The sequence below is a fragment of the Manis pentadactyla genome, chromosome 6 (genome assembly GCF_030020395.1).
Source record: "Manis pentadactyla isolate mManPen7 chromosome 6, mManPen7.hap1, whole genome shotgun sequence".
NCBI classification, from domain to species: Eukaryota; Metazoa; Chordata; class Mammalia; order Pholidota; family Manidae; genus Manis; species Manis pentadactyla.
Window position 1 is genome coordinate 57,426,440 of NC_080024.1, and position 15,738 is coordinate 57,442,177.

At 38.1% G+C, this 15,738-nt stretch overlaps 1 protein-coding gene across 50 annotated transcripts in view; it reads left to right on the forward strand.

The window, feature by feature from the left end:
- Positions 1–15,738, forward strand: part of TTN (titin) — a 263,454-nt gene that overhangs the window by 15,357 nt on the left and 232,359 nt on the right. For 49 of the 50 annotated variants that reach the window (XM_057503834.1, XM_057503857.1, XM_057503836.1 and 46 more), the window contains exons 11-27: positions 932–1,069; positions 1,530–1,667; positions 4,842–5,141; positions 5,252–5,374; positions 6,548–6,829; positions 7,069–7,134; positions 7,829–8,087; positions 8,297–8,360; positions 8,476–8,691; positions 9,620–9,762; positions 10,734–10,939; positions 11,566–11,799; positions 11,906–12,150; positions 13,045–13,316; positions 13,448–13,612; positions 13,713–13,881; positions 13,988–15,681. In XM_057503834.1, coding sequence (XP_057359817.1) covers positions 932–1,069; positions 1,530–1,667; positions 4,842–5,141; positions 5,252–5,374; positions 6,548–6,829; positions 7,069–7,134; positions 7,829–8,087; positions 8,297–8,360; positions 8,476–8,691; positions 9,620–9,762; positions 10,734–10,939; positions 11,566–11,799; positions 11,906–12,150; positions 13,045–13,316; positions 13,448–13,612; positions 13,713–13,881; positions 13,988–15,681 — 4,714 coding nt within the window. Of the gene's footprint in view, positions 1–192; positions 315–915; positions 1,070–1,529; positions 1,668–4,841; positions 5,142–5,251; positions 5,375–6,547; positions 6,830–7,068; positions 7,135–7,828; positions 8,088–8,296; positions 8,361–8,475; positions 8,692–9,619; positions 9,763–10,733; positions 10,940–11,565; positions 11,800–11,905; positions 12,151–13,044; positions 13,317–13,447; positions 13,613–13,712; positions 13,882–13,987; positions 15,682–15,738 lie in introns of all 50 variants that reach the window. The other variant, XM_057503886.1, reaches the window with a different exon arrangement.

Here is a 15,738-nt window from a genome sequence, read left to right on the forward strand (position 1 = left end):
AGAAGAGAAGCCCATTCCTCAGGAACACTAAAGTCTGTGTTTTAACCACAAGTGTGAGCCCTGAGAATGGAAATTTGATGTTTTCTCTGTCACCACTAAGCATTCTGTATTTTCCTGAATGTTGCAAGGATATCTTGCTGCTTTTTCTGTGCACTTTTGAAGCTCAAATCTTTATTTCACTCTGAAAATCAGAAAAGACAGAAAGCTGAGACAACTGCTATGTCCACGGTGGTAGTTGCCATTGCAAAGCCCACACAACTAGAAACAATCCTGGAAGCTCAAGAAGAAACTGCCACACAACAGGATCAGAAGTACATAGCTCATGAAAGGGAGATGACTTCCTGCTGGTGCGAAATTCACTCGTATCACTTCTTTTGCAAACCAAGTACTTTTTTATCATAGGTCTTAATCATCATTTTTTCACCTCCTCCTCTCTTTACACCTCAAAGAGAAAAATGCCTTAAAATCTCCTGTAAACATTTTGCCACCAATCTAGCTTTCGCTGCCACTTTTCACTCCTAACTTTTGGACTCTTTTTGGATCATTACTAATAAGGTATCATAATTCACTTTCATATGTTCTAATGAAGTAGACTCCAGGGTACAATTCAATAAAATGCAAAAGTGTTATTTATGGCTCTGCTAGAATTTCCCTTAGATTGTAATAAGAACAATGGGAGAAAGAGAAATACATCCTTTATTCTTTTATTGCTAATCATACATTTTTCTTTTAGACTGAAGTTACTTTGATATTGTTACCAGTGAAGCAGTGTGGATGATCAAAGCAACTCAAATGATATACTTAAGTGTGATTAAAAAGTTCTTGAGTTGGAATAAATTTGCTTCCTTTCTCAGTTTTAAGTTTATTCTTATTAGAGGCTGTATGAAATTTAATGAACATTTTCTCACTTTTCTTTTTATCATATGATCAGATAATGAAAGAAACTAGGAAAACAGTGGTACCTAAAGTCATAGTTGCCACACCCAAAATCAAAGAACAAGATTTAGTATCAAGACCTAGAGAAGACATCACTACCAAAAGAGAGCAATTTCAAATAACTCAGGAAAAGGTAAGTTCTCTTTAAACTAATTTCTAATAAACCATTAACTACAATGTGGTATGAATTATTAATCCGTATTTTCCTTTTTGAATCCCAAACTAAAAATGAAATAGTAAATATCTGACTGCTCACCATTAATTGTATCTGCACATTTGATTGTCATCCATCTGTAACATTAGTAATTCACTTTATTCACCATTACTTTCTGCATGAAGATTAACATTTTTAGCCTGATTTTTAAAAATACAATATATAGAATCCTCTGATTTTTTTTATAGTTAACATTTCTAAGTTTTGTGATTCCTAGTCATTATGTGTGAACATTGCCAAGTGAAAGTTAACTCCTTTTGTGTAGTGAATCCTGAGTAATTTCATCTTGCATCTTCACTAGGAGGGGGGAAGGGTCATTCATACCATGTGTGTCTGAAGCTCTGTCCAATTTAAACCTTCATTTCACTGTAATAATCAGATGAGAAAGGAAGCTGAAAAAACTGCCTTGTCTACAATAGCAGTTGCTACTGCTAAAACCAAAGAACAGGAAACAATACTGAGAACTAGAGAAGGAATGGCTACTAGACAAGAACAAATCCAAGTTACTCATGGAAAGGTGACTATTGATATTCCAAGTGTGAAATCCCTTGTTATGATACATTAATATCAAATCTCATGTGAAATCCCCTGTTATAATACATTAATACCAAATCTTAGAATTGATGTGTGAGACACTATTAACCTAATTTTTTTAGATGATTAAACAATTGGAAGCTAAAAAAACTCAAATGATTTATTATTGTTAATATCACTACATATTGCTTTCACCACTTATCTCTTCACTATTATTTTCCATTTTTTATTAACATCTAGAAATTGCCCAGAAGTTGATGACTGAAATTGCATGCAGGCTCATTTTTAAATGCTTAATGAACATTAAAAAAATGTACGTGTAAATGATGAATCTTACTTATTGTCAAGAAGGGGTATGTTTTGAGGGAGTCATAAATTCAATATATTATACTGTAAAGTGTGGACTTATTTTGAGAAATTACCCATAATTTTCTTCATGTGAAACTTTACCTTTTTTCCCTCTGTAAATATCAGATGAGAAAAGAAACTGAGAAGATTATAGTGCCTGCTGCAGTAACTTCCACTAAAGCTAAACAAGAATGCAATATTGAAATCTACAGAAGGAATTATCCAATCAGAATACATACACATAGGCCATAAAAAGGTTATCTGTGGCATCTATGTGTAGCTACAAAGTTTCCATGAATTAACCTATTTCCCATGACTCTGTCATGTACCCCAAATGAGCTTTTTACCTAATTGTATTCTTTATTGCTAACATAGTATTTGGAAATTAGCTAAAAGTTTTTCAATTTTGTAGTGTCATGGCTGAGTCCTGTCCATATTTCTCTCAGTATTGTTTTCTATCTCTACATATTTTTTAACATTCACACAAGTCTAATGTTGACTGGCATATCAGCCTTCCAAAGACAGAAATTCCAATATGTAGCATACTTCATGAGTGATTATATTTAAATTTTTGTTTGTGTTGAGTCACATAAACCTGACTATCTTACTTCTATTGTTAAATATTAGCTAAGAATGGAGGCTGAGAAAATGTCTGTACCCAAAGGAATAGTTACCACTGCAAAATCTGCTGAACCAGCTACACCACCAGCACTAGAGAAGGATTTGCTATTAAGCAAGAGCAAACACATCTTTTTTGTAAGGAGATGAAAACTGATGCTGTGGAGATGAAAAGCACTGTTTCATCCCATTTCATTACCAGCTCCTAACTTTCCATCCATCATGAGTTGTTATGATCCTGGTGTTCCATTTAATTCCTTAACTGATCAACAAAACCACTGGAGACAGTTAGACCCAGCCCAGTTCCTCCAGTGGAAGAGTTAGCATCTCTAGTTGTGAAAAGCCAGATTAAGAACACTTTTTCTTTGTGTCTCCTAAATTAATTTTCAGCATTTAACTGGTATAAGTTGGGGTCTCCTAGTCCAGTTCTTCTTTCTGCTTACCTAGGTTCCAAAACTGTGAGGGATATTAGAGTCCACTACGAAATAACAGCAGCTAGGAGCATAAAGTACACATTTAGAGTTGTCCACCCAACAGTATATGTATGTGGATTTAATACACATTAACTCAGGAAAAAATACATAGATGCTTCCCCAATTTAAAATACCATACCATACAATTAAGATTCTTTTTTTGCAAACATTTTAAATTAAGAACAAGATTTGTATATTTAAATTGGCAAATGACAATTTATTTGAGTCAAAGTTTTCTCATTGTTAAAATAAATAAAGCTAAAACTCAATCTGACTACCTCATAGGCTAACAGAAAGATTCAAATGAGATATAATGTAAACACAATCACTCCACAAGCAAAGTTTATATATATATATATATATATATATATATAATCTGTTGAGGGTGTTAACATTTTAAAACAGCTATAAAACTTAACATCAACTAATAGCCAATATGGTTTTAAAAATGAAACAAAGATGAACAGACTTAACTCATCTAAGCCTCATGCATATTTTACAGTTTCTTCTAAACTGCAATCTAAAGTGAAGATGGTATTTGCAGTCCTTCAAGGCAGATTGGATTGTTTGTATCTTCCTAGAAGGAAGCACTGGGTGAAGCCCATGATCACTAAAGGCCCAATACTATCTCAAAAATCCCTCATTTATATTTTAAATAGTTCAGAGAATAATTTTAACAGATAATGCAGGAAGCATACTTGAAAAACATTTCAGATGCAATCTAGACTTTATTCACAGTAGCAGAAAACTGGACATTAATAAGATATTCCAACATTAGTTTTAAAGAACACTGATGGACATGGTGATGTGGTTTTTATGATACGCTGTTTCCAAGTATTGTGTAGAATCAGAACATGTAAGCCATCAGCTAGTTTGCTTTCTTTAAAAGAGAAGCACCTTTGCAGATGGTTCCCATTTATGCTAATCAGATTCATGGAAATGAGAAAACAACATTTCTGTTTCCTTTTTCACTTAACTCCCAATAATAATGAAAATAAACTGAACTTCACTGTGAAAGGTTATTCTCTTGAATCCAAATATGGTAACACTTTCATTTTAGTGACAATATCTTCCTCTTCTGTTTTAAGAAAGATATTTTCTAATAGATTAAAAATTCTTATCTGTAGAGAATCAAAAGGAAATTAATGTGCTCACTGTGAGCTCCTGAGCTTTCATGTTGTCTCAGGTTTGCATGCAACTGTACAACTCTGTAGTAGCTGATTTTTCTGGATGGGTCTATAATGGTATTGAGTGCATTTTTATTGTTGCTGTCACTGTGTCAACACTAGACCAAATGAATGACTAGATAATAAAAATAATCAGTGATGACAACCAGCCCCAAAGTTCTGATTTCCCAAGTGCTAATTGACTATCTCAGATAAAATCCTAGGAAAACTGAAAACCTCCTTACTGTTTTATATATGCATTGTGTTGTCCTATGTTGTGTCCATGTGTTTAATGTCTGGTCTAATTAAGCAGGTATACATCGAGTGTATCCAACTAGATGTCCATACATTATATGGGTTACTGAAATATTAAGTTCCTAAATGCATTCATGAGTTATGTTTCTGAAGACATTAACTAGCTATATAACATGGGTGCTGTCTGCCTTTTGTGCATTTAAGCATTTGTCTCTTCTTGATGACTGACTACCCTAGGAGGTGTCCCAGCCTGACTTTGATATTACTGTGTGTTAATGCTGGAAACTTTCTTTCCAGGTGGACGTGGGGAAAAAGGCAGAAGCTGTAGCAACAGTTGTTGCTGCAGTAGACCAAGCCCGAGTCAGGGAGCCCAGAGAGCCTAGAGAGCCCAGGCATCTTCAAGAATATGCTCAGCAGACCACTTTGGAATATGGGTATAAGGAGCAAGTTTCCGCCACAAAGGTAGTTGAGCGCCCCCAGCGTCCGGCCTCGGAACCCCATGTTGTCCCTAAAGTAGTCAAGCCTGTGGTGATCCAGGCTCCTTCGGAGACTCGTATCACAACTACTGATCAAATGGGAATGCACGTATCATCACAGGTGAGTCTGCTCCCGCTGTCTTCTCACCCTGTCTACGGGAAAGCAAACTTAACGGCTGAGGTCATCTGGTGACCAGAACAGTGGTGTCACTGAGTTCCATTTCAATGCAGATCAAGAAAACTACAGATCTAACAACTGAAAGATTAGTCCATGTGGATAAACGTCCCCGCACAGCAAGCCCTCACTTTACTGTTTCAAAAATTTCTGTTCCTAAGACAGAGCATGGATATGAGGTAAGAAATTAAAGAGCATGACAAAGAAATGTTTAGCACAAAGGAAATAAGTATCTAATAAGGGATGTAGAGTGTCTTTGGTGTGAGCCAAACTTGGTAGGCCAAATTTTGGTGAAGTCTGTGTTCATGACAGAGTCAAAAGCCCCTGAAATTTGGTTTCTGAAACTTGCCCAACAGGTGAATCTCTAGCAGGTGGTTATCTTCTGTGAGAAGAACAAATCCATACAGGCTTCCCCTTTATGTTTTATAAAAGATGGTGTATTGCACAGCTTAGTTTTACTTATGCTGTGAGACATTTCAGAGTAACTTCACAGTGAATGTACATCAATAATAAAGACAGGTATTTAGAAAATCATATATTCAAATAACGTAACAAGATAAAGAAGTGGTGGTGTGTGGTACTTGGGTTGGACTGTGAAATCCATAGCCCTGGATTAGTGTCCTAGCACTGCCCCATATTAGCTCTGTCATCAGAAGCAAATTAATACATATAAAAATGCTTAGAAGTTGACAGCATATAATAACCTCAATATTAGTCACTATTGTTCTTGTTATACACATCCAAGGTATGGAATCCAAGCCATGTGTGCCTCCAAAGAATTGTAAGGTACATCAAATACCTATATTTGGGACAGCCCCACATTGCTATTGAATCCAATAAAAATAAGCAGCAACAGAATAAAAACAGGAAGAAAGCCTTTAAAATATTTAAAATTCCATTTTCACCTTTTGCACAGATTTGTGGCTGAAACCCAAATGAGCTATTATAAAGTAGTTCTTAGGAATTTATCAAGTATTTAAAAAATTTCTTGACTTTGAATTTCCTACTGTAGTATTTTCAGGATGCTAAATGAAAAATTCATGACTGAGCTTTAGAAGACCCTCAGTCCCTTCAAGATAACAGTATAAAATAAAGAGTCCTAAACACAACTCTTTAAGGAAGATATTTTCAGATATACTTTGCAAACTGGCAAGAATGAGAATGAGCTTTGTAACGGGCTTATCTCTAACTGACTTTTCACTAACTGTAAGAGTGATAATGAGAACATTAAAAAACAGATCATATACTGAGAAAATAGATGCAGACTCACCACCGGAATGCTAATGGCACTTCTGAATGATGGCATGGATGACAGTCGAGTAACTTTATTTTCTGATTCTGTTTCCATTTAGGCATCAATAGCTGGTAGTGCTATTGCCACATTACAAAAAGAGTTGTCAGCCACATCTTCTGCTCAGAAGATCACCAAGTCGGTGAAGGCACCTACAGTGAAGCCTGCTGAGACTAGAGTGAGAGCAGAGCCCGCCCCCTTACCCCATATCCCTTTCACTGATACCCCAGAGACTCACAGGACTCAAGCTGGCGTGGAAGTGAAAAAGAAAGTAGGGGTGAGCATCGTTGGTACTACAGTCCATGAAGAGCACCTGAAGGTGCTACACGAACGTGAAGCCAAGGTGGGTCACTGGACTGCAACTGTTTTCTTGATTTGTTTCTGTTGAGCAGGACCAGGCACTTGGCCTATTTATCCTAAATAAGTAGTCAGCCAGGCATCTCACCTTTCTCCTTTACTGAGCTTGGTGTGGGTCAGAGCTCTTTTTCTCAAATTAGTTTTGTAATTTTGCATGTGCAAAGAATTGAAGAGATTTCCCCTAATTTCATGGACATTTAGTAACATTCTTTGCAAAATTTGTAGGTAACAGAAACAGCCAGAGTGCCTGCTCCTGTGGAAATCCCTGTGACTCCACCCACTCTGGTCTCGGTGAGTAAGGGAGTCGAGTGTGTTGGACCACATGAATACCTGGTCAGATTTTTAATATATGCAAGGAATTAATGAGTTTACAAATGTTAATTTTAAGACTATGCATTATTTGGCAAGGAAAAGGGGAATTCTTGTGGCAACCATTAGTCACATAGTCAACAGATTTATTGAGTTCCTATGATGTGTAAGGCATTACTGTAAGAGCTATGGAGATATAAAGACCAATTCAGCCTTCTTTGAAATCTTTGCCTTACTATCAGGAAAAAAAATGTACATAAACAAGCATAATAAAATATAGAAGGGTATAAGCACCTCAACAGAGGGAAGATCCAGGTGAAGGTTAAATTACTTCCACCTGGGGCTAGGATGGACTGCTGCTGAAGAGACCTTTGCTACCGAGCCTTCACATTTCCTTAGGATTTGAATATGGTGATTAACAGAGGGTACAGAGTTGCCCCATTATATGGTACTAATACAGTTCCACCTTTCCAACTTGGAAATGCCTTATGTTTACTTCAAATTGGGGATATTCAATTTCCAAGGGTGTCTCTTTACTAATACTTCTCGAGTCATGATCTTGAAAAAACATTTTATAGCAATTAGAATGTGCAAGTTCAAACCTCCACACTTGTAACTTACAGAGATGGTTAATAAATATGTACATGTACCAATATTTCCTTCTTCCTTTCTTTAGGGCTTAAAAAATGTGACTGTTATCGAAGGTGAATCCGTCACCTTGGAGTGCCACATCTCTGGATACCCAACCCCCAAAGTGACATGGTACAGGGAAGACTACCAAATAGAAAGTTCCATTGATTTCCAGATAACCTTCCGGAGTGGAATTGCGCGTCTTATGATTCGTGAAGCTTTTGCGGAAGACAGCGGGCGATTCACTTGCAGCGCTGTGAACGAGGCTGGGACCGTCAGCACCTCCTGCTACCTGGCTGTGCAGGGTCAGCAGCCGCACTCCCGTCCCCCTCCTGCACGTGCCGCCACCTTCACCCAACACTTGTTTGCATAACACGGTTTCCGCACACCTTGTAATGTCCTCTTTTGAACTGGGTGGTAGATTATGGGCCCAACTTAAGTGTCACGCTAACAGAGGTCACTAACAAAACAGACTGAATGCCGGGCTTAATGAGAAACTTCTGTCTTCTTTTAGCATCAGAAGAGTCTGAAAAGGAAACAACAACTGTGGCTGAGAAATTTACCACAGAAGAGAAACGGTAAAACATTCTTTTACTAATGAGCTTTGGTTCTAGTACAGTTTTGATTTTTTGGTCCCTTTAGTATTGGCAAATTACAATCCAGAAGTTAATATGATGGGAATTCTCTTTCCAGCTTCATTGAATCAAGAGATGTGGTGATGACTGAGACGAGCATCGCAGAAGAGCCGGCAGGGCCCGGAGAACCTGCTGCTCCTTTCTTTATTACAAAACCTGTGGTCCAGAAACTGGTGGAAGGCGGGAGCATTGTGTTTGAGTGCCACGTAGGAGGCAACCCAAAGCCCCATGTCTACTGGAAAAAATCCGGCGTTCCTCTAACCTCTGGATACAGGTATTGTGGTGGCCGAATGACAGAGATCTCTGCAACTTGTATGCTCTGTATGTGAAAAGCCTAGGGAGAAGCAGAATTTAATTAACCTACCATACCCCAAGGGTCTTTCATTATGGAGCCTTCACAGTGTGTGGAGGTATTTTCGTGTTTTTGTACAAGGAGTTATTGAGAAATAGAACTATGAGATAAAAGTGAGTAGAAAATGTATTTCTTTATATTTTAGTTTAATTCATTTACAGTGCTAGTGAAGTAGGTTTTTACACACACACATATTCTTCTAGAAAGTATCTGAGACAACTTTCAATAAATATGCATAATAATTAAGTCACTAGAAAAAGAATAAGGGTCAAGTAATAAAGAAGAAAGCTAGTTATACATGAAAAAGTATGCTAATAAATTTGCTGCAGTTAAATATAAAATTTAGCTTTGAACTTCCTGTAACTCAGGATAAATAATCTAAAAATATAGCTGTTACAATCTTAATACTGTAATAAGGAATATAGTGTGCCAGAAGCTTAGTACCAAAATATTTAAGGGAACTTATTGTTTTGATTATTCATTTGATCTTCACCTGAAACAATGAACAAAATAGTCAAAAGAGAAATACCTAAGTGTTTAAATGACCTGATTATTTGCTGACATAAACACTGAAGCCCCTTATTTCTGTGTGGTTGATTCTGGTAGTATTATACTTTATAATTTATTTTAAAGAATATGTGGATATTAATTTGAAATGAAAAATTTGGTCTTCATTACTCATGTCCATGCATTTTCCTCAATTTTCAGCAATCTTAGAGTTATATTCTCTGTAGAGCTTAGTCACATGTTTAGGATCATTGAATCTTATTTTAGAGATCCACATATGGGTTATTTTACTCACACAAGGGTTATTTACGACTGAGTTTTTTGTTTGTTCATTTTCATAAAGATACAAAGTGAGTTACAACAAACAAACTGGTGAGTGCAAACTGGTGATTTCGATGACTTTTGCTGATGATGCTGGAGAATACACTATTGTTATCCGTAATAAACATGGAGAAACTTCTGCATCTGCCTCCTTGCTGGAAGAAGGTAAGTGCAATTCTAAATAGCTCCTATGTTCCTGAGAAGAACAGAAATGCAGGGAAGCACAGTACTGTGTGTTTACCAAAAGCCTGTTAAAATATCCCATCTCTCATACCAGCCTTGTCCGCATCACCCCTCTCTCTTGGCCTCAGCTGCATAAGAAATGTTTTGGACCACATGGCCTCAAAAGGCAGACTGGTGCTAAACTTCTAAGGTTCTAGCATAGTTTCCATTTGGTGCATGCATTTCTAGGCAAACCATGTCTTTGAAGATGCAGGGACTCAAATCCAGCTGCTGTTCAGACCCAGGCAGATAACGGTATTAGGCGCAATGCAGACAATGGCAGACTGGAGAGTGCATGCCCTGCCTCCAGGGAGCAGCAACTCCCCTCCTCCAGTGTGTTGTTGCTGGATACACATGTCCCAGGCTCACTATTGGTAGGGCTTCTGATAGTTTAAAGAAAAGCTGGAAATAAGGATTTTGAATATTCATAAGCAATATGAAAAAAGTGTAATAACATTAAGGCCAAACAAAGCATACCTGTGGGCTGCAATTGTCTTTGCTTGCACGTTCACATTTATAGCGAACCATCCCATTCTCTGTCTCATTTGATCCGAACAGCACCTCTTAGAGAAAGTTAGAATATTATCCCCATTTAGTAGATAAAGCACTCAAGACCCAGGAAGGTAAATGAATATCAAAAGCCACACAGCAAACTAAGACGACCTCTATGATAGACACCAAAGTACTGACTACTAATATAATATTCTTTCTGTAATAATAGTGGCTGCTTTGACTTGTTAATGTATGTTTGATTTTGAAATTCAATTTATTAAATACATACTTGGATAGTAAAATTTGGAAAATCTGACTTTGGGTTATCAGCTTTCCCTAGTGTAGGGCTTGCCTCCATGAACAATGACATGAAGTCTTTTTCACAAGAATGTTAAAAATTAACTGATGTTCCTAATTCTTAGCGGATTATGAGTCCCTGATGAAATCCCAGCAAGAAATGCTTTATCAGACACAAGTGACTGCATTTGTGCAAGAACCTAAAGTCGGAGAAATGGCACCAGGATTTGTCTACTCTGACTATGAAAAAGAGTATGAAAAAGAACAGGCCTTAATTAGGAAGAAAATGGCCAAAGATACCGTAATGGTCAGAACTTATATAGAAGACCAGGTGAGTTATAACAATAATGACCAAGTAAATCATTTTATTAATTAAACTTCCCTCCCACAGCACCCCTCCTTTGGCTTGATATTTTCATTTTCAAGTGATGGACTCATGGTTAGACTACTATTAGTAGGTCCAGGTTCCCTGCTGATGAGTTTCTTTAATCTTCATGACGTGTTGCCCATATAACTTTAGAAATAGGGATTACATAAATGCAATAGAACATGACTTCAGAAGTAGGGACTATATGCCTACAGTGAAATATGAATTTAGAAATAGGGATCATATATATGCAGGAAAGAGAAATATTAGCAGGACCAAATTCATTACTGTCCTGTTAAGATCCTACCATCTGTAGGTTGAACATCCCAAATTTAACCTGTACTCCTAGAATACCAGTGCCCCAAGATGCCACAGGATGAACCGACAAAGATGACTGTAATGAAAATTAAAAACAAAACAGTTACTTACCTAATTCTTACTGAAGACAAAACAAAACAAAACAAGCACCTAGGTTTTTCTTCCAGTTAAAAACTTGAATCAATCCTTTTCTCTGAAACTAATACTCTTAACGAATTTCTATCAGTCAAGATATATCTTTTTAACAAACTGTCATCTTTTTTACTATATAGGAATTCCATATTTCTTCCTTTGAAGAGAGACTTATCAAAGAAATTGAATACAGAATAATAAAGACTACATTAGAAGAACTTCTTGAAGAAGATGGAGAAGAGAAGATGGCAGTTGACATTTCTGAATCTGAAGCTGTCGAAGCGGGATTTGATTTAAGAATCAAGAATTATAGAATTCTTGAGGGGATGGGTGTTACTTTTCATTGCAAGATGTCTGGATATCCATTACCCAAGGTAAAATGCAAGCACTTATAATACTTTCATGCTATGCTAAATACACAAAGAGGTTACAATGTAACTATTACACATATTATTCACATACGCATGATTTTATTTGCAGATTGCATGGTACAAAGATGGTAAGCGCATCAAACATGGAGAGAGATACCAAATGGACTTTCTACATGATGGCAGAGCTAGCCTGCGCATACCTGTTGTCCTTCCAGAAGATGAAGGCATCTATACCGCATTTGCCAGCAACGTTAAAGGAAATGCAATTTGCTCAGGGAAATTGTATGTGGAGCCTGCTGCACCGTTTAGTGCTCCAACTTACATACCCACACCAGAGCCAGTGAGCAGAATCAGGTAAGGCTTGTAATAGTTTGGGTTGATTAGTATTTAAATTGTTTAAAACATCAAATATTTAGTAGCAAATTGCTGTTCTGTGGGGGGACATATTGCAGACTGAGATAGCACAAACACTTGCCATTAGCACTACAGATGATTGCCAAGAGTTTTTATTTCTTGCCCCTCTATAAGATTAGCAAAGCATTCCCATTAGTGTAGCATGCTATCCATTTTACCAGTGCTATAGATAATATAATAAAAGCTATAGATGTTTGCTTGCCACATGATTTGACATACATTATTCCTAATTTCTACAACAACCATACAATGTCGAGATTATTATTGCTGTTTTGTAAGTGGGAACACTGAATCTCTGCAACCTTTGAAAATTGCTTTAGTTCACCCAGCCTGTAAGTAGTGGTGCCAGCACTTGAAATCCAATCTAAGCCAATCTGCAATGATGTGTAGATAGGGTTTTAGGTTTTTTTCAAATGTAATTTCTATGTTTTTCCTCCTCTTGGATAAAGAAGTATATTATTCTTTCTCCATCAATTTATTCATTGGTTTATTTAACCAACCAACATTTTTTGACATGTTTTGGTAGTTAAATCAAAAAAGGTTTGGTGACTAATTAAATCCAGATGGGGAGGGAAAGATAGTATTAAGGATCATCCCAAGATTTTGAGGCTGGTTACCTGGCTATATTGCATAATTGCTGGCTGGGATTGAGGATATCTGAAAAACATAGCTTTGGGGCAATAAAAATGTGTTCCGTTTGGGATCCCAGTTAGTTTGAGGTGCCCTATAATACGTACATAAAGTAAATTCTAAAGTAACATTAAGGAAGACGTTTATTTTCCTGAGTTTTCTCTATTCCTCACAAAAATACTCTGTTTTGCCTTTGTTTTCCAGATCTATCTCTCCACGCTCAGTAAGCAGATCTCCTATACGCATGTCTCCTGCACGGATGTCCCCTGCAAGGATGTCCCCAGCACGGATGTCCCCTGCAAGAATGTCCCCTGGACGTAGGCTGGAGGAAACTGATGAATCACAACTTGAGAGATTGTATAAGCCAGTCTTTGTGTTAAAACCTGCTTCTTTCAAATGTTTAGAAGGACAAACTGCCAGATTTGACTTAAAAGTTGTGGGTAGACCTATGCCAGAGACCCTCTGGTTTCATGATGGTAAGCATGAAAAGTTTTTGCTCAAAAATCACTCAATACAAAAATAAGCTTCTATGTGTGTCCAACAATTTATTTTTTTAAAAAACAACTATTGAAACATTTGTTTTTCTTTTACTTATTTTTCTCGACAGGCCAGCAAATTGTCAATGACTATACCCATAAAGTAGTCATTAAAGAAGATGGCACCCAATCACTGATTATTGTCCCTGCAACACCCAGTGATTCTGGGGAATGGACTGTGGTTGCCCAAAACAGGGCAGGCAAATCTTCAATTTCAATGCTTTTAACTGTGGAAGGTATTTGCTCTTAAAAATAGAAAAGAATTTCCCTTGTCACTTGGGTTATAAACAGGTATTTCAGCCCTACTCACTCTAACTAATAACCTTTCTCTTTCAGCTGTGGAACATCAGGTAAAACCAGTGTTCGTAGAAAAACTAAAAAATGTCAATGTAAAGGAAGGTTCCCGGCTTGAAATGAAAGTCAGAGCTACGGGTAATCCCAATCCTGACATTGTGTGGTTGAAAAACAGTGACATCATTGTAGCTCATAAATACCCAAAAATCAGGTAAATTTGCTTGAAAATGTTAAAACTAAGCTCATTTTACAAATCTAATGCTCAAGGAAGCAATAACTACTTCTGTATTGATGATTTTTCAAAAAACTTTTTATAGAATTGAAGGAACCAAAGGAGAAGCTGCCCTTAAAATCGATTCCACTATCAGCCAAGATTCTGCCTGGTATACTGCAACTGCTATCAATAAGGCCGGACGAGACACTACAAGGTGCAAAGTAAATGTTGAAGTTGAGTTTGCAGAGCCTGAACCAGAGAGAAAACTAATCATCCCACGAGGGACATACAGAGCAAAGGAGATCGCAGCCCCTGAGCTGGAGCCCCTGCATTTGAGATATGGTCAAGAGCAATGGGAAGAGGGTGACCTCTATGACAAAGAGAAACAACAGAAACCATTTTTCAAGAAAAAACTTACTTCCTTAAGACTCAAGTACTTTGGGCCTGCCCACTTTGAATGCAGGCTTACCCCAATCGGTGACCCGACGATGGTGGTGGAATGGCTCCATGATGGAAAGCCGCTTGAAGCAGCCAATAGGCTCCGTATGATCAATGAATTTGGGTATTGCAGCCTTGATTATGGAGTTGCATATTATAGAGACAGTGGTATCATTACTTGCAGAGCTACTAACAAGTACGGAACAGATCACACATCCGCTACCCTTATTGTCAAAGATGAGAAAAGTCTTGTAGAAGAATCTCAGTTGCCTGAGGGAAGGAAAGGCTTGCAGAGAATTGAAGAATTAGAGAGGATGGCTCATGAAGGTGCACTCACAGGCGTAACAACAGATCAAAAAGAGAAGCAAAAGCCGGATATTGTCTTGTTCCCAGAGCCAGTAAGAGTACTTGAAGGAGAGACCGCCAGATTCCGTTGCCGAGTGACAGGTTACCCTCAGCCCAAAGTCAACTGGTACCTCAACGGGCAGCTCATCCGCAAAAGCAAAAGGTTCCGAGTTCGCTATGATGGCATCCATTACCTGGACATCGTGGACTGCAAGTCGTACGATACAGGCGAAGTCAAGGTTACTGCAGAAAACCCCGAAGGCGTGATGGAGCATAAGGTGAAGCTGGAGATCCAACAGAGGGAAGATTTCAGGTCTGTCCTCAGGCGAGCCCCTGAGCCAAAGCCTGAGTTCCACGTACACGAACCTGGAAAGCTTCAGTTTGAGGTACAAAAAGTAGACAGACCCGTTGACACCCCAGAAACCAAGGAAGTTGTGAAGTTGAAAAGGGCGGAAAGAATTACCCATGAAAAAGTGTCTGAAGAGTCGGAAGAGCTGCGCAGTAAATTTAAGCGCAGGACCGAGGAGGGCTATTACGAAGCCATCACCGCCGTGGAGCTCAAGTCCCGCAAGAAGGACGAGTCCTATGAGGAGCTGCTGAGGAAGACGAAGGATGAGCTTCTCCACTGGACCAGGGAGCTGACCGAAGAGGAGAAGAAAGCCCTTGCCGAAGAGGGCAAAATCACTATTCCAACTTTTAAACCCGATAAAATTGAACTAAGTCCTAGTATGGAGGCCCCCAAAATCTTTGAAAGAATCCAGAGCCAAACAGTGGGCCAAGGATCCGACGCACACTTCCAGGTCAGAGTGGTGGGAAAACCAGATCCCGAATGTGAATGGTACAAAAATGGTGTGAAGATTGAACGCTCTGATCGAATCTACTGGTTCTGGCCTGAAGACAATGTTTGCGAACTGGTTATAAGAGATGTAACTGCTGAGGACTCTGCCAGCATCATGGTGAAAGCCATCAACATAGCTGGGGAAACCTCAAGCCATGCATTCTTACTTGTCCAAGGTAATTTGAGTGTCTTTCGTTTGATGGCCTCTCTCTATTTATCCACAAATATCCACT